Source organism: Rhinoderma darwinii, chromosome 8, assembly GCF_050947455.1.
Source record: "Rhinoderma darwinii isolate aRhiDar2 chromosome 8, aRhiDar2.hap1, whole genome shotgun sequence".
Classification (NCBI taxonomy): Eukaryota; Metazoa; Chordata; class Amphibia; order Anura; family Rhinodermatidae; genus Rhinoderma; species Rhinoderma darwinii.
In genome coordinates this window covers 2,968,102-2,995,588 of record NC_134694.1, presented here as the reverse complement: position 1 = coordinate 2,995,588, position 27,487 = coordinate 2,968,102, and the positions used below count along the sequence as shown (strand labels likewise).

The 27,487-nt window shown below is 43.8% G+C and overlaps 1 protein-coding gene across 5 annotated transcripts in view; it reads left to right on the top strand.

The window, feature by feature from the left end:
• Positions 1-27,017, top strand: part of RXRA (retinoid X receptor alpha) — a 168,238-nt gene extending 141,221 nt beyond the window's left edge. For all 5 annotated transcript variants that reach the window (XM_075834657.1, XM_075834655.1, XM_075834656.1 and 2 more), the window contains 6 exons: positions 10,553-10,722; positions 12,303-12,432; positions 14,114-14,246; positions 16,047-16,138; positions 16,414-16,519; positions 19,610-27,017. In XM_075834657.1, coding sequence (XP_075690772.1) covers positions 10,553-10,722; positions 12,303-12,432; positions 14,114-14,246; positions 16,047-16,138; positions 16,414-16,519; positions 19,610-19,757 — 779 coding nt within the window. In that variant the 3' untranslated portion in view covers positions 19,758-27,017. The remainder of the gene's footprint in view (positions 1-10,552; positions 10,723-12,302; positions 12,433-14,113; positions 14,247-16,046; positions 16,139-16,413; positions 16,520-19,609) is intronic.
• The last annotated feature ends 470 nt before the right edge of the window (positions 27,018-27,487 follow it).

The window sequence follows — 27,487 nt, the reverse complement described above, 5'->3', positions numbered from 1 at the left end:
TTTAGAAGTAATTAGTGACACACAAGACTATTTAAACTGGTGATGGGTTTTACCACGCATGCTTGAGAAGGGGGCGGAGCCCCTAAACATCGCACCAGGCGTAGTAAGACGCCAATTTTTACTCCATGTTATATCTCTGCAAACAAACCATGAAATCACCGGGAAGAAGCCGTCCGGACACATTCTAGACATGAACACGCTGGGTGATCTATATTTATTCTCTGTATTGGATCAACATGACATGATTTTTTTTATACAAATAATTGTTTTGCAAAGAGAAAAGCACAATTGTTGTTTGCTTATTTCTATATAAAGTGACATTGTTATTAGGAGACGTCTCATTTAGCACAAAATTTACCCTCGTGTTACTTTAAAAGGTCAAAATTGATATTGCAAAAAAACACCAATTCCGCCATTGTATTTACACCATTCATCATGCGGTAAAAACGATATGCTAACTTTTTATTCTACGGGCTGATGCAATTACAGCGATGCCAAATTCATGTTTTACCACTTTTACGAAGAAAAGCTATTTTGTAAATTAAGATTATTTAGCGTCGCCACATTCTGAGAGCCATAACTTTCTTATATTTTTGTCGATTCAGCGTTGTGGAGGCTTATTTTTTTTGTGGGGCGAGCTGTAGTTTTTATTGGTGCCATTTTGCAACTTTTTGTTCCATTTTTTTTTTTGGGGCTTTAAGGTGACAAAAATAAAAACACCAATACTGGCATTTTTATCTTACATAGTTCTGACTCTAAATACTGCAGTACTAATGTATTGCAATATATCGGGTTTCTGACAGGCTGCTGTTAAGCCCTTCATTAGGCCCCCAGGCTGCCATGACAACCCTCAGCACCCCGCAATCGCATCTTGGGTTCTGCTGTCAGATGGGATTCCGCCCGTTGCAGTAAAGTGTCGGTGTATTATACGGTCGACACCCGCTGAGTATGAAACGCGCTCAGCCCTTGAGCCTGCTCCATACTTCCCCTTGATGGCTGCCACGTACATGTCGTTAAGGGGTTAAAAGTGCATGTGCAAAACTAATAAAGCATAAAAAACCTACGCATATTTGGTATCTCCATAGTTGTATCGATCCGTAGTATAAAGGTAACATTTTTTACGTCCCGCAGTGAGCAGGGTACATTCAAAACGCAAAAAAAACAATGGCGGAATAGCCGTTTTTTGTTTTTTAACCCCCTAAAAAGAAAGTTAATAAAAGTTAATGAATATAATATATGTACCGACATCTGGTGCCATTGAAAAATACAACTCGTTCCACAAAAGACAAGCCCTCATATAGTGATGTCAGCCGAAAAAGAAATGACTCTTGGAATGCGACGACGAAAAAACAGAATGCCTGGTCATGAAGGGGTTACGTTTACACTTGAATGCAAAAAGCTAAATAAGACTCAACTCCTCCGCTCCACAATGAACGACTACGAGATTACTTGTGCAGGAAGATCTGCTCTGGAGCACAAACTGCAGCTCTACGCGGAGTAACATTCACGAGCTTAGGGACGGTTTACACTGATTGACCGGAGAATCGGGGAACGACCATAGATAGTTCTGTAGAAGTCTTGATACTTTTTTCTGGAGTGAAATAGTTGAAATATTTAGGTGCAGGATAGGAAGCCGCGAGGTGGTGATGGTTGAGATGTTTTCTGTATTCGGTTGGAGGGTTATATGGAGCTCAGTCATGTGTTTGTGAAGCCGAAAATGAACATTTGGTTTTTATCCAAGTCACATGTGTGAAAGGAGGATTAAAAGGCGATTATTTCAGAGGAAGGAACTTCAACATAAAAGTGCCGCAAACCCCCAGAAGAAAACAGCTGGAGTATTAACCCGGGGGCGAACCGAAATATTCATTCCTGACTATTACTACGAGTAACTAATACTGCAGTAATTCCCCGCAGCTCGCCATATCAGGGGGTCAGGCCTAAAACCTGTCACATATGGTATGGAGGTCTGTCTTCTCATGGGGTGTCAGGCCGGTGCCCCACCTGCAGCTGGAAGCAAATGAACAGCAAATTTATTGCAGCACTGCAGGAAAATGTTAGGGAATTGTTGTCTGAGCAATTCTCCAATATATACACTTGATGGTTACAGCTGCTGCAGCGATGATCACAGTAAGACGGAGTGATTGTCATCTGTGCGGTCACTAGTGGGACGGTCAGGAATTCCTGCCATCTCCCCCTGTTGGACATACAATGACGTGCTCTATCATTGCTGTAATGTGATCTCCCCGTGTTATCCCGGTAACAGTGCCGCTCTTGTACTAAAACTATATAATCCCCAAAAAATATAAAGATGTCTTTGTGAAATGACCATAAAGGTGACTGGCGACCTGATGACCTCATACAAATACACAGGTGGATTTGGCTGAAAAAAAAATCCCTTCCCCCAAAGACTTTAGACACGGTGCATTATATTATTATTCCGATCAGACTCCTCTAATTTGCATCATTTGGCAATCAGGTTATGTTTCCCTACAACACAGTATGGGGCACATTTACTAATGGATTATATGGTGAGAAAAGATGAAAACTTGTTTGGTTGTCTGGTATAGAGTTACTAGAGGGGAATCCTCTTTTTGAGACCGTAGAGTCGGGCTACAAGTAGCGCCCCTTGCCCTGGAGGACCCGGCACATCCGTGGAATTACATGGACAGCTCGTTTCCTTCGATGGGCACCATGTAATGTTTCAGTTCTCCTGTGGCGGCGTTACAGGAGAAGTGAACACTTGCTGACTGGTACCCACAGATTACAGCTGGGGGTCTCAGCAGTGGGACACCCTGTGATCCGCTTATTTGTGTGGACTCTTCTATCAGAAAGGGAATGTTTGAAGCGGAAAACCCATTTAAGAAATCCTATTCCTAAAACAGAGGAAACTGTGTATTTTGTGTTGAGAAAAGGTGTGTGTGTGTGTGTGTGTGTGTGCGTGCGTGCGTGTAGGTATGTGTGTGTAGGTATGTGTGTGTGCGTGCAGGTATATGTGTGTGTGTGTGTGTAGGTATATATGTGTGTGTGTGTGTGTGTGTGTAGGTATATGTGTGTGTGTGTGTGTGTGTGTAGGTATATGTGTGTGTGTGTGTGTGTGTGTAGGTATATGTGTGTGTGTGTGTGTGTGTGTGTGTGTGTGTGTGTAGGTATATGTGTGTGTGTGTAGGTATATATGTGTGTGTGTGTGTAGGTATATATGTGTGTGAATAAGCCTTATAAATATGGTGGTCAGTACAAAACTGTCGCACTTGCATTGATACATCTCCCGTCCTGTGTCTCGTGCAGATTAGTGTCGTATCCCGGGGCAACAAATATAAACACATAATAAAAATTATGTATAAAAACCAGAAAGAGAATCTAATGGGCCTCCTTTATTAAAACTGTACTTTGTTGCCAATAGCAACCAATCACAGCGCCAGGTGCATTTATGTAGCGGTGCTTTGGTTGCTCTGGGTAACGGGGCCAGGTTTGTTGTAGGAGTGCATGGTGTGTGTGATAAATTTGGCGCTTCTTGCTTGATATATTAAACGCTTTTCATCTTTTGTTTACGAGAGTTTTTTTGTTTTATTTCATCCTGACCTTTTCGAGGCACTTTTGTAAACGGTCTAGTGAGGCACAAACCTCTGGTATTTGTGGCGCATTTACGTCATAAAATAGGTCGAAAACTTGATTATGTGACAAAACGCAACACGTTCTGGCACATTTTACAACCAGGTCGAGGTGCAACCACATTAGTAAATCTGCCCCAATGTGTGAAGTTTAATCCGCTGCCTGCCACTTTTACTAGTCTGAAGAAAACACTTTCAAAATCACTCCGCGTTCCTGGAGAGGGGGCAACGTGACGATAAACCACAGAAGGCACCTGGAAACCTACTGACTGATTTGTGAAGGCGGCAGGAACTGACCTGAGTGGTGGGAGGTGGGACGCAGCACAGACATCACTGATCTACACTGCAGTCCCCTGTGATGAATATAGAAAACATGGATCGTATTCCTGAGCATAGTGATGTAAAGATCACATATTACTGGATATGCACAGCCTCATTTACATATAGACCGTCCCTAGTGACCCTGCAGGGAGTTCAGTTCCCTATGATTGTCATGTATGGAGCTCTGGGTCCGGGTAAACAATCAGTGGAAGAACATACAAACTCCATGTAAATGTCCCTGGTCCAAATCCAACCCATGACCCCAGTGCTACAGGACAACCACTATTCTAATATGACAGCCCTACCCCCTGTATAACCCCGTGTGACCTCCACCGTCATAAGCCCTCATGTCACTACATTAGCTATTTCCTGTCTTGCAAGGTTTTTTCTTTCTTTTTAATTTTTGAAGCTTTTGCAGATTTTCTATATCGTTGATCTGCCCCCCCCCCACCCCCCACCCCCTATATAACAGATTGCATAAACTGTGCATCACAATTGGAGTGAAACTGATTAAAATAAATCCTCGCAGAGGTGCAACATGTTATTTTTAGGACCTGTTCACATCTGTGTCCTCTGTCAGAGGAGCAGGACAACAAAAAATACCAGAAGCGCCCGTTCCGTTTTATTACAGACACCATCGGAGCCTGACGGAACCCATTGACTTTAATGGGTTCTGTCCGGTTTCCATCATGGTGTAAGTGTTTCCGGTATTTTTGGCCAGATGTGTAACTGAGGCCCCTAACAGAGCCTGCAATGCAGGTGTGATCAGGCCCTTAACCTATGTGACACCATCATATTCCAAAACCATGTACACCCTGGAAATACTCACAGGGGCATAAAGCTTAACCGTCCAATGATAACCAGAATCACTTTACCCGCAATGATCAGGCCAGATATCTGAAATGACAGCCGTCGGTGGAATGAAGTCGTTTTTCCTGACAATTATTGTAGCCTCTGCCGTCCTGAGTGTCAGCTCTTCTCCCTCAGTACACGCTGCACCGTGACTGCGCTTACATTGTATTATGTTCTACAATAGAAATGGCTGCTTCATATGCGGACGGCTAGGGGGGGACAATGGTCTGTAGAAATCACTTCAAGGGGCTCTCCAGGAAGATATAATAAAGATGTGGTAGCACGTACTAATGGACACTGCTGTATGATAGCCGTACAGATGTAGCCATCTTTATCTTGACTTAACGCATTACATACAGTGTCAAGAAACGTGAACTTGACTTTTACAATGGCTTTTGTTGTGAGCTCACGCTGTAGCAAGTTATCCAAGTCCAGATAAACTGTGCTACATCTGTAGCCGTCCATGTGCACTGAGGTATACAAGCCATGAAGTAACCTGTGTGGAATTGCAGCTCAGCCCCAATCACGTGAATATCAGACATCACCCCTAGACAAGTTTGGCACTGGTTTTAGAAGAGAGCAGCCATGTTCGGCTTCGTTCACATCTGCGTCAGGGCTCTGTTCTGGCCGAGCTTTCCATCGTAACGGAGCCCTGACTGACACACACTGAAACCGTAGGTTTCCATCACCATTGCGGTGATGGATCCGGTCCCGATGGTTTCAGTTTGTCTCCATTGTGGAAGGGTTCCATTGTTTTGACGGGATGAATACCGTAGTAGACTACGGAACGGCGCCCTGACGCAGGTGTGAACGGAGCCTTATTCTAATCTTAAACTGGGAGCATTAGTTTTTCCATTTGTAAGATATTTACATACGATTAGAATGTATTTGCTTTTCTTGGACTGCGTCCATTCCCGGCGACCTGTGGACTGCGAGGTTTGGAATAGGAGCTGTTATTGACCTGCAGTCATATGAGGTGACAGGAGCGGAGGTCACATGCAGGCCCCGTCCCCCAGCTATGTTAGGGCTGCAGCTACGATACCCCTGCGTTGTGTCGTAAAGTGACAACGCGCAGGGAAGTGTAAGAGTGAAACAGGAAGCGGTGGCTGGTTTTCTCCAGAGGTTCTTCTCCTGACCGCATAGCTTAGTGCTGCTGTGGGTGGAGAGTTGGATGATTTGCTGGGGGAGGAAGGATGACAAATTGTTGCTGACTTTCTCATTTTTCTATCTGCGGTTACTCTGTGTCACCAGCATACGATCTTGTGAGCATGAGATTGCAATACGACAGCGTCAGCTAAAAACATGGACGTCTCAGGACAGAAGGCATTGTGGTCTAGTTCTACGTGGCGATCATGCGATCGAACCTCACATTACATACACGCGAGAGGGGCTCCGGGGTTCCAGGTCTTCACACATTTATCCCTTAGGCCACATTCACAAGGCAGTATTTTGCTTAAAGCGGTTTCCCATGTTCAATTTTTATCACCTATCCACAGGATAGGAAGTATCTGATTGGTGGGGGTCCGATGACTGGGACCCCCACACTTCACGAGAACGGGCTTACCGTGCCGCTCCTGTGAGCCCCATAGGAATAGAGCAGTAATGCACACGCTTGGCTACAGCTCCATTCAATTCTATGGAGCTCCCAGGAACGGCAAGGTAAGCCCGTTCTCTTGATCGGTGGGGTTCCCAGTGGTTGGACCCCCACCAATAAGATATTTATCACCTATCTTGTAGATAGGAAAACCCCTTTTTATGTATTTGAAAGGCAAAACCAGGAGTGGGTCCAAAACCAGGAATACTGATGCAAATCATTGACCAAAACACTGGGGTGTGATAGACGGCTGAGGCCCGCGGTCCCGCAGGGTAAATGTTTCACCTCCTCGCAGGTTGGTTGTCAGTACTGTGGGGTTCTATGGGCCCTGGGACTTCTTGTTTTCTAGGATGAGGTGCATTATTATTATTTTAAAGCCCCGGTAATTTTAGGGTTGCTTTACATATGATAAAGGGTTTTTGTACATGACGTAAGGTAAACAATAAATGACAGACTAGTACAGAAGGAGAGAGGACCGGCCCGCGAGCGCTTACAATCCACAAGGGACGGAGAGGGTAGAGTAGTGGCAGCGGGGTTATTGCAGATTGTCGGAGGTGTATCCTCTACTTACAGGCAGAGTCTCGTGTTTTACTGTTGCATTATGGGATAATAAGTGACATCACTACCCTCCATCTACAGTCACATTCTAGTATAGGGGAAAGTTTCACGCAAGTCATTTTAATCTGGATTTCCTCCCCCGATTGTCCAGAATAGGAATAGCAAATGTTAGAACCAACTTAAAATATTTGTTGATCCGACGCTCTGTCACCCCTCGTGCCAGATATAAATCTGTGCAGCTGCTAAACCCGCAATCTATTCTGTAGTCCGTTTTTTCTCCTTTTGATATAATACTGATGCTGACAATGTCCACATCTGGGAATATGTTTCTGCCTCTGGTCTGTACAGGACATCGGCCTCTTCAGCCACAGCAAATTAGCACGGAGACGCTTGTTGGTGCTGCAAACCTGTCACGTCTCATAGGCCATGAGAGGATGGAGTCGGTTACCATTAGGGGGCTGTGACCAGGCTAATTCCTGACAGGACCCCTATGAGGAAGCATCTGCAAGGAATTCCCTTCTCATTCCTAGACACTGTTCTGCTGGAGGTGGCCGTCTTCCAAGGCCTTGCCCTGTCACATTCCTCTCGTGTTTGCTGCGACGCTGAGGAAGCGGCGGCTCCCCGATTTCCCAGCAGCTTCACCGTACAAAGTTTATTATTTTCTATTCCACAATCAATAGTTACTTCTATTATCACGTGCTTATTATAGCTCCACTTCTACAGAATATTAGGACATTAATTGCCACCTAAAGCCTCATGCACACGTCCGTGCTTTTGCAGCCGCAATCTATCCTCATTTTTTGAGAATAAATTGCGGACCCGTTCTTTTCTATGGCCCCATTCGCACGACCGGGATTTATACGGATCGGTGCAGGTGCTGCAAGTCCGGCCTGCAAAAACATGTATAGGACGTGTCATTTTACTGTCCGGATTTACCAATACTTGTGAATTGTTGTGGATCCGTGAGGCTTGATGGCACATCGATACGCAACAAGGATGTACTGCAACGGACCCGTGGTATTGCGGACCTCAAATCCAATGCGGCCGGGGCCTTAAAGTTTAACTAAACATTTGACAAACTTGTGACATGTCAGAAGTTTTGATTGGTGGGGGTCTGAGCATTGAGACCCCCACCAATCAGTCAAACGAAGCAGCAGAAGCGCTCGCTCAGCCTCTGTTCGTCTTTTTCCAGAAAACCGATGTATCCGAATACGGACTCAGACTTTCTATTGAGCCCGTCTCCGATGCATTGATTTCCGGAAAAAGCCGAACAGACACGAAGCAGCTGAGCGAGCGCTTCTGCCGAGCGATTGGTGGGGGGTCTCTGTGCTCAGATCCCCACCAATCAAAACTTCTGACATGTCACTATGACATGTCAAATGTTTAGCTACACTTTAAGGATCGATGCTTCTGTTGCTTTCCTGATCACCAGGTGATGAGATAGAGACGCTATATGTTGCCTCCGATGGACGATATTTGTCTGTATAGCCTGCTGGGACATGTAGTTCCACAATAGATAAAAATTAGCAGGTTCTTCACCGTTCCCCACCTGAACTAATCTCAACAATCTAGAATCCTAAACACAGATATAAACCTTGCAGCCGTCACATAACACGATGGTGAGGACGGAAGATATCGCCCATAATGCCATTTCCAACCTCCTTTACTTCTCTGGACGGTGACTTGTGACCACATGACAACTGATAGGGACTATAGAAGAGGTGTGGGAAAAAAGGTGTCACGGGGAAACCGAACTGAACAATGTAGTAACACGTACAGAGAGTACAAAGCCTTTACCTCATTTTTAATAAGAAGTTTGTCGTTGCAGGTTTTAGGTAACTCCAGATCCAAACAGAAGTAAAACTATAGGAAACTATTATCATGGATTTAAATTTTGACATTTCGGGAATGTTCACACGGGATATGTTTGAGGCGGAAAAATACAAGACTTAAAAAAACGCTTTGAAATGAAAGTGGTTTTTTTCAAGCATCTTTATTTTTTTTTTGTGTCCATGGAAAACCAACTTGTAAACCGCTTCAAGATATGACGTCACTTCTATTTTCAGAGCCGTATTTTGGATTCAGCAACGTAAAAATACGCCTCATATGAACAACACAGTGTATTTTCCATTAAAATCAATGGGAAACTATTTACAGGTGTATTTCAAGTGCATTTCGGAGTGTAAAAGTATATTCACATGGGCAAATTGTGGGCGTATTTCGTAGCGTAGAAAGCCTCAAAATACACTTGTCTACAAACAGCACTTATTGAATTCAATGATAAATGCGCGGTGTAGTTCAGACGATGAGTTCTTCCCGGTAGTTTTATGGTTCTAGACTTGGATTGGCGTCTTACTGGTGTGATGCTTGAAAAAGCGGGTGGCCCGCCTAAATGTCGCACCAGTAAGACGCCAATCCTTCCTCCGCGTGAAGTCTCAGCAAAAGAACCATAAAACTACCGGGAAGAACTCATCCGGATTTATTATGGTCTGTAACACGCTGCGTGATATTTATTATTTCTTCTATGTGATCGACACTGAATCTTTGATAAAAAAGGCAATATTTTTGCAAAGATTAAAACACAATTGTTACGCGCTTATTTCTCCACAAGCGGCATGATAATTATAGGCATAGGAAGCGCCTCGTCTAGCACGCGTTCTACCCTCGTGTTATTTCAATTACACGTCAATTTTTTAAAAAAAATCCGCCTCGTATTTTTCTGCCTCAAAACACACGTCATGTAAACATACCCTCAATCTAGCGTTTTACGTTCCGAAACAGCCCTGAATATAAGCCGCGTGATCATACCTTTATCTAGATTTTCTACTTGGTAACTGTGGCCTCTGGGTCACCTTTAAGTAGCTTTGCCAGTTCCGGAGACAAATGTGATGAAGTCACCGGTGCTCCTGGATCATACAGTCCCAGCATGCAGGGTTTGCTCTTAGTGGTTTTCCCAATCCTAGCAGCAGGCCGTGAACTTTGGCAGCCAATTTCCCAACAGACAGGAAAAAAAAAGAAGAGAAAAGACTCCATTTGAAAGCATTGCAGTTCCAAAAATGTAATCATATTATTAAATAATTGGGAGGACTGGAATTTGCTGATTGTCTCCAGAAAAGCAGCCAGCACTGGGATTTTCCCATGGTTCATGTGTGCGAGAAGTGAACAGCCTTTGGCTCGCGTGCATCTCAACATCAACAACGTTCACAGCATATGGTACAAAGAACAATGTTAAATGCAATTAGACACACTTCCTCCAGAATATAATGCAAGAAAGATGCTCACTGAACTCACTGTGAGCTGCACCGGGAGGACTCAGGACTGAGAATCCTCACACCGAGAGAGGACTGACCTTCCTCCAGCCCGGGGTGAATGTATGCATGTATTCCTTGAGGTCTGTGATATTCTGCATTACATTAAAGCAGTCCTCGGCAACCGACTAGTAGATTTAGGTGTTTCCCAGTACTCACCACTAGGAGGCGCCAATAGCAGTGTCGTGGGGTGGGGGGGGGGGGGTGTTGTGCTGTCTTCTGTAATGTTTACTACCATTACATTAGGTTGATATTCTCATGGGCCTGCTTCTACCATTCCTCATGCATCGTCTCTGTTGGTTTTTGCACAGCTGTGCAGGAGGAGAGGCAGCGAGGGAGAGAGCGTAATGAGAACGAGGTAGAGTGCACCAGCAGCGCCAATGAGGACATGCCAGTGGAGAAAATCCTGGAGGCCGAACTGGCGGTGGAGCCAAAGACAGAAACTTACATTGAGGCCAACATGGGCCTCACCCCTAATTCTGTAAGTAGCATCAATCTGCTGGGGGGAGGCTTTATGTTCTGATATGTGGTTAGAAGGTAATAGTGCGGCTCTGGAGAGGAGGATCATTGTATAGCTTAGATCTGTGTATAAATGCTGAGCAGGTTTACACTTAGGTCTGGTTCACATTAGCCCTACATTTAGCGTGTACCTCAAGAAAGATCCCGATTTACACGATAAACTTATCCGTAGGGCTCCAATAGCCTGACAGACTAAAGGAGTGTGCGTTTGGCCTCCGTCAGGCTGGTATACGTCGATATACCTTCTTTGTAGGATGGAATAGCGTAGAAGACTCCTAGCTTCCGGACTGGTTTAAGTGTCTTCTTAAGTCTACAATATTCTTTCCACCCCTTGTTACACATCGTGGTTTTACACTTTATCACATCCAGTGCTGTTTTTCTGAATCTGAGCGCACATCGAGCACATTTCTCTCCTGTTGGTTCAGTGTCTCCAGAGCATGCCCTGCAGTGGTGCATTGTGGGAGATGTAGCGTTTCAAATGGTCCCTGGTTTAAGTGGGGAAAAAACAATGACCTTTATTTCCCACAAGGCAGTGCCTTATAGTTGTTCAGATAAAGTAGCAGACCGCTTTGGATGTGACTAGAGCATAAAGTGAAGCAAATTATTTACAATGTTACATTTAAAAATAAAATTATGTCTAAACGGAGAGACGCTAAAGGCCCTTTTCAAAGCTCCCGGCGTATACAATAAACGTATCAGTAGGCACCTATCCACCCGATTGTAGTCAGAAGAGTTCGCTTTTGGCCTCCGGCCGGCTACCTTTTTTCCTGCTGTCTTGAATAGCGTAGTCGTAGTCACATCCAGTAAAAATAAAAAAAAAGTATACTTTTTTTTACAATGAGAACCTATAGGCGATACTTGTAAAGTATAAGTCAGCAATATCTTCTGATTATAGCTCCGCGGGACACTGCGATCTCAGTGTGTAGAGGGTCTTAAAGGAAACCACTTTGATTCCACCCGCCTTCTTGTATGCCGTTTAGATACAATTCCTACTTGGATTAATGTTCGGACTTTTGCCCATGTGCGGAGGAGAGGCAGAGGCGCATGCAGCTTGTATGTACGATACGGTTGTATATTTTTAGAAATTGCAGTGACTGAGCTATAAGCGAGGTGCTGTATCATTTAACAGGACTGTGACACTGGATTTGTACATCATCCTCAAGGTGACCGTAAAAGAGTCTGGAAATGCGGCTTAGCACAAGTGTTTTACAGATCTGTCCCCCACCCCTCCCGTCACCGAGAGGGTCTCCTGTACTAGACCGGAAAACCATCAAGTGTCTGGAGGTGGAAACTTTGCCTTTACATGTTCTCCTCTAAAGGAATTGGTCACATGCAAAAAATGTATTAGTGGCCCAGTTATACGTTCATATCTGCGATTTATTATCGCCAACAACCGCCAAAAAAAGCTGCATCTATGTGTGCGGCAGGTGGAAGTGCCTAAATATCAATAGATAAAACAATGCGTTATAGAGGGAGGAAAGGAAGATATGGGGAATGGTGTAACGAACAGAGATTAATTACTTCTACCCCTTCCATTTCCAGCCCAGCGATCCCGTCACCAACATTTGCCAAGCGGCTGACAAGCAGCTCTTCACTTTGGTTGAATGGGCAAAAAGAATCCCGCACTTTTCAGAACTGCCACTGGACGACCAAGTAATACTGCTCCGAGCAGGTGAGTGCGCCGCGCTGCTGCTTTAAGCATTGTCCTCCCTAAACTGCTCCTAGGTTTCCACTAATATATTGTGACAAAAAAAAAACCAAACAGAAAACTAGTGTAAAACCATAGGAGATGCTCCAAGCAACCAATCAGAATGCAGCTTCCATTTTATCATCAAGGGGGAAAAGAGCGCTAATGTAACTGGATGTTATGGGCAACTCCTCCACTTTTCCTTGGCACCGGTTTTGAGAAATCCCCCACCCCGCGAGTCATTTTTCAGGACTTGCTGGTGAAGCCGCGGCTCTTCTCCCGCTATAAGTAATATTCCTCTACAATGCAGCTTCCACATACCGCCAGGGCGAGCCGGGATCTCACAGGATTTCTGAACAGGTTACTTGCGCTTTGAAATGGCTCACACACACATTAATAATAATAATAATACTGCAATTGTAAGCTCAAATCCTGAATCCCGTTCCCCCGGTATACTGCGCCCGCTGCCTAAAATAACCTCCCTGCAGGATTTTATGTATTATTGAGAGCCACAGACAGACTCTGAGGAATTGACCGCACATGAAACATTAACAGCCCGGTATCCAGCTAACAGTGTGGCTGAATCCGCTCATGCGTCTGCTAATACGAGATGAAACGCGGCTCCAGGGAAAATAGAGCGGACAGGGCACGGCGCTGGTTTCCTTCAACAGCATCTAAAAGCAGAAAAGTACTCGGAAGAGTCGTCTTGTTGAGCAGAAGAAAGTGATAAAACTGATCAATACTTTATACATCTGAGGGTCACCTAGGCCTTCCACTAAATATACGTCCCTGGGTCGTCCTCTTCTGTTGTAAATGATAATTCTATTCAGTCGTTTCTGAGAAACTTGAGACAATTAGTAACGGGTGTGATTTCAGTGGCTGTCACCCAACTTTTCCAGGATCCTGAATGGCAAATATTGCTGTACGTCTTCAATGGGCTATGTAAACCTTTGAAAGGCAATTTTAATAAAAAGGTGAATCCGTATGATTGGTGCAACTGTATAATGGTTTTATTAAAAATGATTTTTACTTCTTGAGATCTGTATTCTCTAAATAGAGCAGTTGTATCGTTCTCAAAGTCCTGCTCCCGTCAGGTCCGTGGGACTGACGGGTTTAGATCTTAGCGAACGATACAATACAGAACAGCTGTATCTTAAAAAGTAAAAACTTTTCTTTTTATAAAAACTAATTATAAAATTGCACCAATCGAACTGACTGACCTTTTTATTACAAAAATAAAATGCCTTTCAAAAGGTTTACAAAGCCTTAAGGAACCTCGGCCCCTTGTATCAGCCAAGAGCAGTTGAAGGAAATTGACAACTGTGCTGAGCGCATTACTGGCTCACAAACGTGGTTGTCACTTGTCATTCCCTTTAAGCCGGACGTCACTCAGCTTTCCCAGAAACGGATATAAGAAAACGACAGTATAGAATTTGACAGAACAGGGCGAGCGGAGAACTTACATTTAATGGGGATTTCTTGACTTTTCGAGGTAATGGACAGGTGGGGATTGTATATTTTGCTTGTATAGTTGCTTCCGCCTGGGTACGGCTCCACCTGAGGGTCAGTGTATGGCGGGGCCGCTGTGTTTTGTGTGTGGGGCCGGCCATTATGAGTCTCCGCTGCGGTACTGTCTGTATTGTGAAATGTTTGATGTTTTGTACAGGCTGGAATGAACTCCTCATCGCCTCCTTCTCCCATCGATCAATAGCTGTCAAAGATGGAATCCTCTTAGCTACCGGCCTACACGTACACCGGAACAGCGCGCACAGTGCAGGAGTCGGCGCCATTTTTGACCGGTATGAGATTAATCATTAATTGTGATTTTAGGGGGTTTCTTTTTAGAATTAAAATTGATGGAGAAAATATTTGTATCTTGCGATGTAGAAAACCAATAATATATTGAAAGAAAGCATCGCTGTAGCTCCATGGAATGAAATGCGAAAACAAATACTAGAAATGTAATTATTTATACTTGAAAACATCCACAACTTTCTAATAGACTATGGGGCAGTTATTTAGGCCTCATGCCCACTTCAGTTTTTTCCGTCAGGGTGCGATCTGTTGTTTTAACTGATCGCACCCTGACACATTCATTTCTATGGGGCCATGCACACTTTCGTTGTTTTAATGGAACCGTGCGGCCGTTCCATCAAAAATAGGGCAGGTCCTACTCTTGCCCGTTTTTGATGGAACAGTCTCGGCCTTTGCATTGATTTGTTCCGTGAAACAACGGACTGCACTCGGAAGCCATCTTTGTGCGGTCCGTGATTCACAGAACCGTCATTAATGGCCGTTCAACAGAACACGGAAGTGCATGAGGCCTTAGGGTATGTGCACACACACTAATTACGTCCGTAATTGACGGACGTATTTCGGCCGCAAGTAGTGGACCGAACACAGTGCAGGGAGCCGGGCACCTAGCATCATACTTATGTACGATGCTAGGAGTCCCTGCCTCTCCGTGGAACTACTGTCCCGTACTGAAAACATGATTACAGTACGGGACAGTTGTCCTGCAGAGAGGCAGGGACTCCTAGCGTCGTACATAAGTATGATGCTAGGAGCCCGGCTCCCTGCACTGTGTTCGGTCCGGGACTTGCGGCCGAAATACGTCCGTCAATTACGGACGTAATTAGTGTGTGTGCACATACCCTAAGACTGCATTATATACACCAGTCTTAATCCAGACCTCGTTAGAGTAAAATGTGCCAAATTTTAAAATAATTTTGACACGTCGTTTGCGGTCTGTGCGCTATGAGCTGGCATAGATTTGCGCTTTAATTTAACTCAATTTCTGGCGTAAATTATAGTAAATGTGTCGGCCACAGGCTGACTCCACCCCCTCCTACATAACCCCTCCCACAGCGGTGTGAAAAGTCACAATATGCAATGTGTAAAAAAATGTGCTACTTTTCTATGACACTAAAGTGTCATATATCGTTGAATAAATTCCCCTGTATTTCAATTCCTCACCATTTTCAAGATTTCTGCTTCCTGTCAGAAAAAGGGAGCAGTCGTGTAAAATCCAGTGGCAGAAAACCTGCTCTGATCATATTTAACTGGCACAGGTGCAGAGCTCGTTACAGTGTGTCAGAGCTCTGTACCCAGAAAACACTTTCGGGAAGCATTCAGATTGCTGTAATACGTTGCACGCAGGAGCCGTATATTTAGGGTCCACAATGAGATTGGATCTTGTCAGGACAAAGCAGGATTTGTTTAGAAAAGGTCTTACAGCTTTGTTCTAAGATTTGCGCTAGTTTGGCGTAAACTGTACCGAAAATTGTCACAAGTCATCGCATGCACCAAAATTGCACAACTTTTACTTTTTATGCTGCGCTTGACAAAAGCTGATCACAGTGGACATGATCGCAACAGAACGACGCTGCTCTCCATGTTTGGGACAAATTTATAAAGGTGAAAGCCAGAAAATGGCACAAATTTTGGCGTAAATTTAGGCATTAAGAAATTTGGTGCAATTCACTTAATAAGTCTGCCCACGTGTCTTTACAAATGCTGAAGTGAAAACTATGATATAAGAAGATAAATCCCGGGACTTCCATCCCATATGTGATCCGGTTGCTGTTTTTATTTCTCAGGGTTCTCACAGAACTGGTCTCCAAAATGCGGGACATGCAAATGGACAAGACAGAGCTGGGCTGCTTACGAGCGATCGTCTTATTCAACCCAGGTAAAAATATTATTAACTCAATAGATCTATGTCCAGAACATATGTGCTGGCGCCAGAACTAGGGCGATGATCCAATATGGAGGTTACACCCCTAGGGCACTGCCAACTTAATATTGTATAACAATCAGTTCCATGTTTTATTGTATCAGCATTTAGCCTTATTTTATGCTAATTCATCGATTGTGAAATCCTGATCCTCCCTCCATAATTTATAAGAATGTCTCCTCCAGCCCGGCTGACCCCTGACCTGCTATCATGCTCTTTGTTTTATGCAGACTCCAAGGGTCTCTCTAACCCATCGGAGGTGGAGGCGTTACGTGAGAAGGTCTATGCATCTTTGGAAGCTTATTGTAAACACAAGTACCCAGAACAGCCTGGGAGGTGAGTAGTTCTCATCCCTGGTCTATGAGGGACCTGGTCTCTGTCAATATGTATTTTTGGCTGCGCACAGTATGCACGGCAGGAAATCCTGACCAGGTGTAGTGTCTTTGGCATGCGCAGATTTCCACTGGTGAAGTTCTTGTCCCAACCAATGTAAAAATAGAACAGGAAAGCAAACAGGAGACATTGGACGATGGTATTTTACAGCCACGACCAGAGAAGTGGCAAATACGGCAACTACTAGCGCAATAGATGGAAATACTCCAATGCATCGAAAATAAAGCAATTTTGCAAATAGTCTTAACTAAAAAGCTCCTACCGTATTGTGAATACAGCTCTTATGCAGAACTATGCGTCTCTCTGGTTTCAGGCTACAAACAAACTTTTGTTTAGCATTTGTATTTGCAAAGTTGCTTGAATCTTGAATAATTAAAAAAATAAAATATAAAGTTTTATAAATCTTTTATATTTGTATCTTAATCTAAAACATGTACACAAATAAGCATGAGAAGGGATGGAGAGACTTCTATCAGTGTATACCCCAGCACCCACACTCACTGGCGGGGGGAGTTTTTATTAGAATCACTGTAGATGTGAACAGAGCCTTAGAAATGTTACTATCTGCTTTGGCGCCTTCGTCGCAGATTTAGTCAAATTTGAATAATAGCACTGCACCTCACCGCAACGGATCCGGCTGTGTTGTGGTTTCCATTGGAAACTACGTTTTAAGTGTGAACAGAGCGTATGGTTTATGCAACACAAAGTATTATCGTTGTAGGCAGCACATCTCCCTGTGTAAACTGGCAGACATGATGGAAATGCACGTATGCACGATCGCTCGTCCCCATACATAGCTCCTTGTGAAAGGAACAAACGAGTGCTCGTTTTTACCGGCAATATCGATTGGTGTAAAAGGACCCTTAGACCTATAATAAGCATAATTGTCAAATATATATTTAGCATTATTCTACACAGCAAAATTACTATGCACATACATTTTATTCCGTGTAGTGTTGATCCTATACTCCAGAGCTGCACTCACTATTCTGCTGGTGGAGTCACTGTGTACATACATTATATTACTTATCCTGTACTGATCCGGAGTTATATCCTGTATTATACTCCAGAGCTGCACTCACTATTCTGCTGGTGGAGTCACTGTGTTCATACATTACTTATCCTGTACTGATCCTGAGTTATATCCTGTATTATACTCCAGAGCTGCACTCACTATTCTGCTGGTGGAGTCACTGTGTACATACATTACATATCCTGTACTGATCCTGAGTTACATCCTGTATTATACTCCAGAGCTGCACTCACTATTCTGCTGGTGGAGTCACTGTGTACATACATTACATTACTTATCCTGTACTGATCCTGAGTTATATCCTGTATTATACTCCAGAGCTGCAGGTCATAATTCTGCCAGCATTCTCCGCTTGTTCGGTGTCTGCACAGAGCTTGCTCTGCTAATTTGCATTCTGGAAAGTTATCTTTACACCAGACATCGTACAGTCATCTGATGTATGATAACCCAGCATTATTGTTAATCTGTTCGGTCTTGGCCTGTCCACATACTTGCAGAATTGTGGATCAGGACAAGATAAGTAACTATTTTAGATCAAGATGATATATATATCCCCCATTTAAACCTTCCACCAACGAGTTGAGATCATCACGTAGATGAATTGATCTTCAGATCCAGCTAGTTAAAGTGTCTGCACCTCCGCCCCTTCATTGTTATTTGCCCTGCACACATGACTTTTTTTGTACAGCTTTATGTGAAAGGCTTTATTGGATCCTGATGCAGACCTTATAAATCCTTCTCGATATGTATCTCTGTCACACAACATCATATTCTGCGCATTCTGTGCCTCAACACATCACAAAGGCCTCACACCTCCTCGTAGGAGTAGATAAACAGTAGGAGCAGTACAGTCTCCGGCCAAACTCCAGGACACCACTCCATGTCCTCATTCATTTACTGTAAAGTCCTTGTTTATACAGTCATAATAGCAGAATAATAATAATCATATAAAAAAATTATCTTCATCTTTTCACCCCACACTGTCCAATGAAACACAAGAAGAAGGAGGCCACAGCACTAAGGGAGATGGGACCCTTCCCCCGGCCATCATATGTTTTAGGTTAAATTTTTAAGTTGCACTTCCTGGATGGCGTTCAGAAAGTCTTGTTTTTCCTGGCGCTCAGACTTCTGTTCTCAACAACTCAGCAGAAATTATCCCCCTTTTTGGCTTTTTTCCAATCTGTAAATGGATTTGGTTTATTTTTTCTCCACGTAGATTGCGTGATGACGGGGAAAAAATAAAATACAAAAAAACAAACTGCCTTGGGTCCCATGAGAGCGCGGTTAACAATTAATCAGAGTTTTTAGCGTTTCCCTCTCATGGAATTTATGTCTAATGAACCATTTACATTGTGCCCAGGAAGAGGCTCAACCCGTTATCTAAACATCTCTATGGACAGACGTAGCCTGCAACCATCCCCTAGATCAAGGATTCAAAATTGGAGTCGCCCACAACAAAAAACAAAAAAGTATCATTGATGACTGCACAAAGATGCAAGGATACAATGTCATCAAAAAGAGTTGACTACAAGTGTCAGGGGAGGGGGGGGGGGTATTAAATAAAAAGTTACCAAAACAAACCAGTTCACACAGAGTTTTTTGATGCGGAAACCGTGTCATAAACCGCGCCAAAAAATGTCTGAAAATGCCTCCCATTGATTTCAATGGGAGGCAAAGGCGGTTTTTTCCCGCAAGCGGAAAAACAGTCTTGCGGGAAAAAGAAGCGACATGACCTATCTTCGGTCGTTTACGTCTCTGACCTCCCATTGACATCAATGGGAGGCAGAGAAAGCGTATTTCGCGTCGTTTTTTGCCCGCGGCGCTCAATGGAATTTTGAGGCACACTTTCTGCCTGCAAAAAACTCTGTGTGAACCCGGCCTAACTATAGGGTGTCAACTAACTCGATATATGCAAATATTTGTAACTCATGACCGGTCAGACTTGTTCATTCACTTCTATTTTAGTCACTGACTTTCATAATTTGTTTTTTGATTGACAGGTTTGCAAAACTTTTGTTGCGTCTGCCCGCTCTCCGATCCATCGGCCTCAAATGCTTGGAACACCTTTTCTTCTTCAAGCTTATAGGAGACACACCGATCGACACCTTTTTAATGGAGATGCTGGAAGCGCCTCATCAAATGACTTAAGAGAAGCAAGGTCTTTTGTCCCCATGTGCTGAGGGCAATGGACTTCTAGTATGCCCTCAAGAGACACTGTGGCCCCTCCACGCTTAAAGAAAACGTCCAGGATCCCTCATCCTTTGTCACATCTGCGCCTTCAGTCCATCCACAAAGCTAGGACCGCGCTGTCCCATCATAAAAAGCAAAAAGTGACGGACTCCTGGGACGCGTATAGGCCGGGCTCGCCCTTAAGGTCTCATTTTTTATTTTATTTTTTGGTTTAGATGGCTTGGTTGTTGCCGCTGAAGCTTCAGTCGCTGTTATTGGCCCCAGTATCTGAAACCCAGAAGCATCCGCACAGATCTCGGAGGGTGAATGTATTTTTATTTTTGGTTTTAAATACATAAGATGCACAAGGACTGTGGAAGACTTTGCTAATTCTTGTCAGACTAAGCGAGGGCTGGGTCATCGGCGGTCATCCACCTGGCAAGCTCGCAGTTGCCGACATTAGTTATTTCCACAGGCAGTTTATGGAGTGGGGGGATCAATCCCATATCTGATATTAGGCCTTAATCATCAACAAAAAAACATCAGAAAGCAAAGCTCAGTGCCGAGCTGGTCACGTGCCCCTCACCAGTGTTTTACGGTGGGGTATTTGGCATGTGACGTGTGGACTGTTTTTAACCTGTGGTGTAAAGTTGTACGGTAGCTCCACAGCCTGATGTTTTGTTTTTTTTAGAACCGTCTGGGTGATTGGTTAGCTTGTATTAAGGCTCTTTTGGAACAAGGCACTACAGAATTATTGAACTATTTTTGTTTTTATGTATTCGAGAAAGTTTAGAAGCCCAAAGACCGGGATTTACTGCCTCTAATAAAAAAATAATAATAAAAAAAGATATATATGTAAAATGTCAGTATCGGAAGAGCAAAAAAAAATAAGGACTCTTTGGGTACCACGGGTAGAATTCAGGGATTTTGTCCAATGTTTTCAAAAATCCTTTTCGTCTAGAGGGGGCTTCAGAGCATCACTTAACCTCTCTAGTCACGGGAGGAATCGCGGAGGCAGAAAATCCCAGTCATTATGTCAACTTGTTATCTCCAATGTTAGTATGAAACTATAATTGTCCGTATATCACGAGTAGCAGAGATTTATACAACCAAAACAATGACTTCACGCAGAGGTTCTCGTCATGGGGTCCCCCCTCCTCTCTGTTGAAGGCGGATTATTAAAGTCCAGCTCTTCTCTTGCTTATCTTTTACCTGCCGGAGTTGAAGGCTGTAGATTTGGATCCCTTGACTGCTGACCAGCATATCTTGGGGTCTACCCGCGCTGAGTTTGCGGTGTATGTCGGCGGTATATACCAGGAGGATTCCCCAACATGTCCTTCCCACAGATGCCGCTGTATAGGTATACCGTGCCATCTGTCGCTCATAGGCCCTCATGTTATATCAGGCGGTATTACTTTTATGTGCAATGCCTCCGTATGGAATAGTGCAGTAGACTACGCTATTCCATACAATTAAAAGAGAACCGGACATATACCAGGCCAAACGGTCACTCTACTGGGCGAATGGGGAACCTATAGATATGTTTGGCGTATGTGCAGGGAGCTGTCCATATGCGCAGTGTGAATTCAGCTTCACTCCTTAGCAATTTCTCAAGAGCGGATGGTTCCAGCCTCGTACTTGGGCTTGTACAATGCAAAGCAGACGACAACCTTTTGGTTCTTTATCTGTTCTGATGCTACTACTGGAACCAGAGGGCACTTGTTCTTTTCTTTTTTTAATCATTGCTGCCTAAAGGTCTCTGGAGTTGTAGCTCAACCAGATCCAAAGTGCCAAAAGTGCTGACACCACTGAGCCAATGACCATGGCAGTCAATTGTGTTTCAGTGAGGGGGTGGTGGGGAACCCATCTGATTCTATGTGTTCATTTGGGAAGGTCTACAGAATCTCAGAGAAACCTCGCAAAAAGTCATGTCCGTTTTTTTGTTCCAGGGTAGGTCAGTGCACAGCACATTTGGAGTAACTGGCCTTTCTTTATTTCTACTTGTAAAGCATAGAATGGTATATGTATATTTTCCAAAGAAACGTGTTCTCTCTTCTTCATTGTCGCTCTCTATTTTGCATGAGAGCGGGTTACTCGGAACCTGAGCCAATGCTAAAAGCACGCTTCTGTGAAGCCTCCCCTCCTGTCCCTTTCTTACCTGCAACTGGTCAAGCGCTATTAATGCCGTTGTTATACCTCTTCTGTTTATTTGAATATAGTGACTAGCAAGGAAAATGGTGGGGATCCCCCCCCCCCCCACAACTAGACCCCGGGCGTTCTTTACCTCTACTCGCATCCCAAGTGGCAGCAGCAACGCAGCACATTACATTCAGGGAACAGGAAAGTGACACGGGATGATATTTTAGAAGAAGGTTTTAGAGGAGGAACGTCCCATAAAGCGCCCCCCATATTAATGAAATGTCGAGCAGCATTGTGTCCACATTACAAAGTCCTGTACCGGGGCGGATATTTAACCCAGTCATTTCTCAACCACTAATACATCACATGTAGTCCATACAAGACCTTAGGCTGTGTTCACATCTGCATTGCAGGAAAAAAATAGCGCTATTTTTTTTCCAGTTAAATGACAATTTTACAATGTCAATGCGGTCTGTCGCACGCCGTTAGGGTCCATCGTAAGACAGATCTGTCATAGCATTGAATTCCGTTTTTTCTGCAGAAATACAGAATTCGTAGTGCAGGTGTGAACGCAGCCTTAAGCACGTGCGCTCCATCTTTGCCTCCAGTAATGGAGCGTTGCCCCCTGTACAAGAAAACATCCAAAAACTAAATAGAAGATATTCTAAAGTATTGCACAATTTTCTAATAATCAATTCATGTTCTCCCTACTTGCAAGCAGCGAATCGTAGCCAGTTACAGACATTTGGTCTTGCAACAGTTGCAAAAAAACAAACCAAAAAAAAAAACACCGCACTTTTGATTTACATATAAAGTTGCAAAACTTTTACTTTTCCTATACTGAGAAAAATTCCACAATTCAATGCACTGGAGCATTACAGGGACCTTGCTAAGCTCGGATTTATATCCCACAGATCAGTACAAGAGAAGTAAAGCAAAGTCACCTGAGCTGCACTGTAAATGTAGACATAACCCTGAAAGCATTCGGCCATCCTGGAGACAGAAGATCCACTCCGGAGCCCCTCAGAATAGGCCCCATTATCTCATCACACCTCAAGTGAGGACCAGGAGAGCCGCTCTTTACTGTGCCTTAGGTTACATTCGGGCCATTGTCCTGACATAAACCTCAGTAGCTGAACAGTAAGGGCATGTTCTCACGGTTAACAAAATACGGCTGAAAATACGGAGCTGTTTTTTTTAATCAAACTAGTGTATTTTGCTGCGTTTTTTTATGGCCGTTTTTTGGACTGGTTTTTCGATTGAGTCAATGAAAAACGGCACCAAAAACGGCTCACGAAGTGACATGCACTTTTTACAAGGTGTCTTTTTACGCGCCGTTTTTTGAAAATGAGGTGTAAAAAAAAACGCCCTGTCGGAACAGAACGCCGTATTTCCCATTGAAAAATGGCTGAAAATAGCCCGTGTGAACATACCCTAATAGCACCCCAAGATTGAGTTTATTTTTTGACTGACTTTACACTGCAGGCTTTATGTGAATCTCAGATAATCGGTCAGTGCCTTACTGATGCAGCCTGGTCACCCCGAGAAATCAGCCCATTTTTCGTGCAGTCATTGCTAAAAGCTGGAGCCTCCTCTGTGCATGTGAAAGCCTTTCCTTAATCTCTACAGGGACAATGACCACCAGTTTGTTGGACTGACCTCTAATGGTGTAATTTGTACTTCACCCTTGAGGCTCTGTGTACATTCCCGCTGTACAGATAAGTTTAGTTTTTTAAGTAACCCCTTCACTGCAAACTTGTGGTAGAAAAGTCTGTAAATAACTGGAGATACAGTGACGGGAGGGCCTGTGAACATTGTGATTTAATCTGTCGCAGCTCTGAGCATACTGGGTTTTGCAGTCTATGTCGGAGGTATAGGTCAGGAGGATGTCCCGATGTATACCTGAGACGGAGGCTGCAACATATCCCACTGTATAGGCAACAAGTGGGATACATCGCCCATAGGGTACCATTGAAAAAAAACTGCACCGTATCACTTTTTTAATGAATACCGTTGCATGGAATAGCGTAGCCTACTCTTCTATTGCATACTTTTTTTTTTTGTAGTATACGGACATATACCGCCCCGACAGAGACTAAGAGGACACACTTTTGGCCCCCATCAGTTAAATGGGGGACTATGAATTGTTTAACGTACATGCTGGGAGCGTTTTCTGGTGTATACGTAAGGCTGGGTTCACACCAGTGTTCTGCTTTCCCTTGTTCTGTTCCGTCAGAGGAGCAGAACATCAGAAATACCGGAAGCAACAGTTCCATTGAACGACAGATACCGCCGGCGACCAACCAAACCCATTGACTTGGGTACCGTCAGGGTGGCTGTGGTTTTACTGGAAACTAGCAGCGGACACAGACCACCAACTAGAAACTAAAGATTGCAAGATTAATTCATTTACATGACATGGATGTAGGAGCGATCGTGGCAGCCATATTGATTGTCACCCAGCTTTCCCATAAACTGATTTAAAAAAAATGACACAAACTTGAAAGAAGGCATTGACTGGACTTGCTGCATATTTACTGGGAAATTTCTCTTTAGATCCTGTCCAGTCTAATCAGACTAATTCCCTGATCCACATACTCATTGATTAGGAAAGGGATATTGTATGGCTGCAGAGACACGGAGCTTACAGCAGAGAGGAGGAACGCCCGGGCTCTACCATAGTGCATCTATTTTGAGATGCTGCAGAACTAGGGGGATTCCATACAGAGCGCTCTGAGGATCACCAGCAATGACCGTTTTCATGGGGTGTTTTTGTGATATTATGTTTAAAAAAAAAAAAAAGTGTATTACAAAAAAAAAAATTGTCAAAAAATATAGAAAGGATTAAAAAATCTATTGTATCAGCAAAGACTTAAAGAGGATCTATTTTTGTATTTTGGACCTTTATCCCTCTGTATCAGTTTTGTATCAACTTTCATGTGTTTTGGATATTTGTGTGGTTGGGTTGTGTCGCAGCTCTAGAATATCGTATGGAGAGCGGACTACAGCGCCATGGGCAAGGGGTTATACCATAGTCAAACATGTGGGGTTACATTCTGTCTAAAGGTTGCACAGTCTGTGGTTATGATCACTGTACCAAGGAATTTGATATAATGTCACAATTAAGCGGCACTGATACAATCCGATCATTGTCTAATCCTTGGAATTTGGTAACTGAATGCAATTAGTTGCGTATACATTTCAGTTAAAATAAGACAACTCCCCATATATTAGTCCTGCATCCAGTAAACTATAAGGCCTCATGCACACGACCGTAGCCGTGTGCACGGCTGTGATTTTCGGGTCGGCCGGCTGCGGACTGTCAGCCGCAGGCTGCCCGCAAATCGTGGGACATGCACATGGCCGCGGCCATTGTTTTCAATGAGCCCGGACCGCAGAACCGGGCCATAATAAGACATGCCCGTTCTTTCTGCGGTCCGGGCTCCCGGGCCGTGCACGGACCGCAAAAACTACGGTTGTGTGCACGGCCCCATAGAAAAGAATGGGGCCGCAATTATCCCGTGGATTTTCGGGGGAATTGCGGCCGCAAAAACACGGTCGTGTGCATGAGGCCTTATAGAACTCTCTGTAGAGTCAAACCTGGCAGCCATTCAGAATAGTCGTCTCTATATTTTGGATGGTCAATGATCGGATTGTAGCGCACGTGCTTGAATTGCTTTTATATATGTAAGGGTATGTTCACGCGCTTAGCAAAAAACGCCTGAAAATACGGAGCTTTTCAAGCGAAAACCGCTCCAGATTTGCAGATGTTTTTTGTAGCAACTCGCTTTTTTCACGGCATATTTTACAGCCATTTTTGGAGCTGATTTTTTATGTAGTTGGAGTCAATGAAAAACCGGCTCCAAAAATGGCCCAAGAAATTACTTGTTTAATGCGCCATATTTTGACAATGACACGTAAAATTACGCCTCGTGGGAACAGAACACCGTAAATTCGATTGCAACCTGTGGGCAGATGTTTGCAGGTATAATGGTGCAGTTTTTTCAGGCGTAATTGGCCCGAATTACATCTGAAACCACTGCGTGTGAACATACCCTAACTGTACACAATACAATCTTCTGTATAAGGTCGTAATCTAACAGGCAGTCATGGCTTCCCAAAGTTTAATATGCAAGATGAATAAGTTTGTATAAGTCAGTTCTTGTACTCCTGTAATAATCAAAATTGGCCACAAGATGGCAGCAGACCATCATGTTTATCAGAGTCAATCTTGATGGGCAGAGGGTAGAGAAGCTTCTGTGGGTTGTAAATAGGGAAATGATCCCCAAGTCTTTCAAGAGAACCGCTCACTTTTCTGGATTTGTTCATATTACGAGAACTTTATATATCAAGGATTAACTAATGTAAAGATTCCCACAAGGTTTTTTCCATCTTGTGTTGTTTCCTGCCTGTAATGACTTGGAGTGCACAAGAGAAGGAACAATTGCAGCTTCTCCAGAGCCTGCTGAGTGTTACTGTATATAAAACCACATTGTACATTTATGAAAGTAACTCTGTGGACGAATGGATTCTCTAAGAAAATGTGACAGGTTCTCTTTAAAATTCTTGTTTTTCATTTTATATGTCCCCGCCCTATAAATCAGCCACAAATCTAACCGTGTAATAATGAATGGCGCACAATGGAGGACAGGAGCCATGTTTGCAGATCAGAACTACTCCGTTTGTATGATGTAACAGAATATTTCCACTGCTAAAACCAGACAGAATATTTGCCGGCGCACCAAGTGTTGTTGGTCTCGGCCATAACCTCTACATTTGACATTGACTTTGGCCTTGACTGGTCCCCGACACCTCCATGTTTTGCGCTGGAATGTCATTTGGCGGACAGCTGCGTCCAGCCACCCTGGAGCTCTCTAGTGGTCGCTATGTATCGTGGGCTGCTGTCCCCGCCGCCCTATCAGTACGCTGTGTTCATGTGATTATTGCCTTTCTGCTCAGCTCAGTCTTACTGTGAATCACTTCTGCACACGTTATTAACGTCAAAATGAAAAGCATTGGAAAATCCGACTATTTTCTTGATAAATACTGGTATTAGAATTGTAAACAAAATGAGCGTTTATAAATACAAGTTCAAAGTTGTGACGTCTCCGTGTCGTTCTTTCTTAAAGATTTTATGAGGATGTTCTCTCTCCCCATGCACATGGCAGGCCCAAAGAACACTGAGGGACTGTGCCAAGCAGGTAGCACATCCTTTACCAACGAATTTGGGGATTGAATAAATAGAAATGAATAAATCCCAATTACTAGGATGAGCAGGGAAGCGCCACAATCCTATCATCTTAGCAGCCACCTCATGAGAGAATAGATATTGACAGAGAACAGTTTCCAGGACAGGTTGGTTATTTCTCTGTAACGGACAAGGTGAGTGGATGAGATAATAATCTATGCTGAGCACAAATGTTCTGAAGATCCACACACCCAGTATACGCAGATTCTATAGAAGCCTTATGTTCATTATATGTGTGCTGTGCTGTTCTGCTGCCATCTGCTGGATATACATAAGAATGACAGCAATTTTCCCAACGCATAGTTCAATATGTGCACATAAT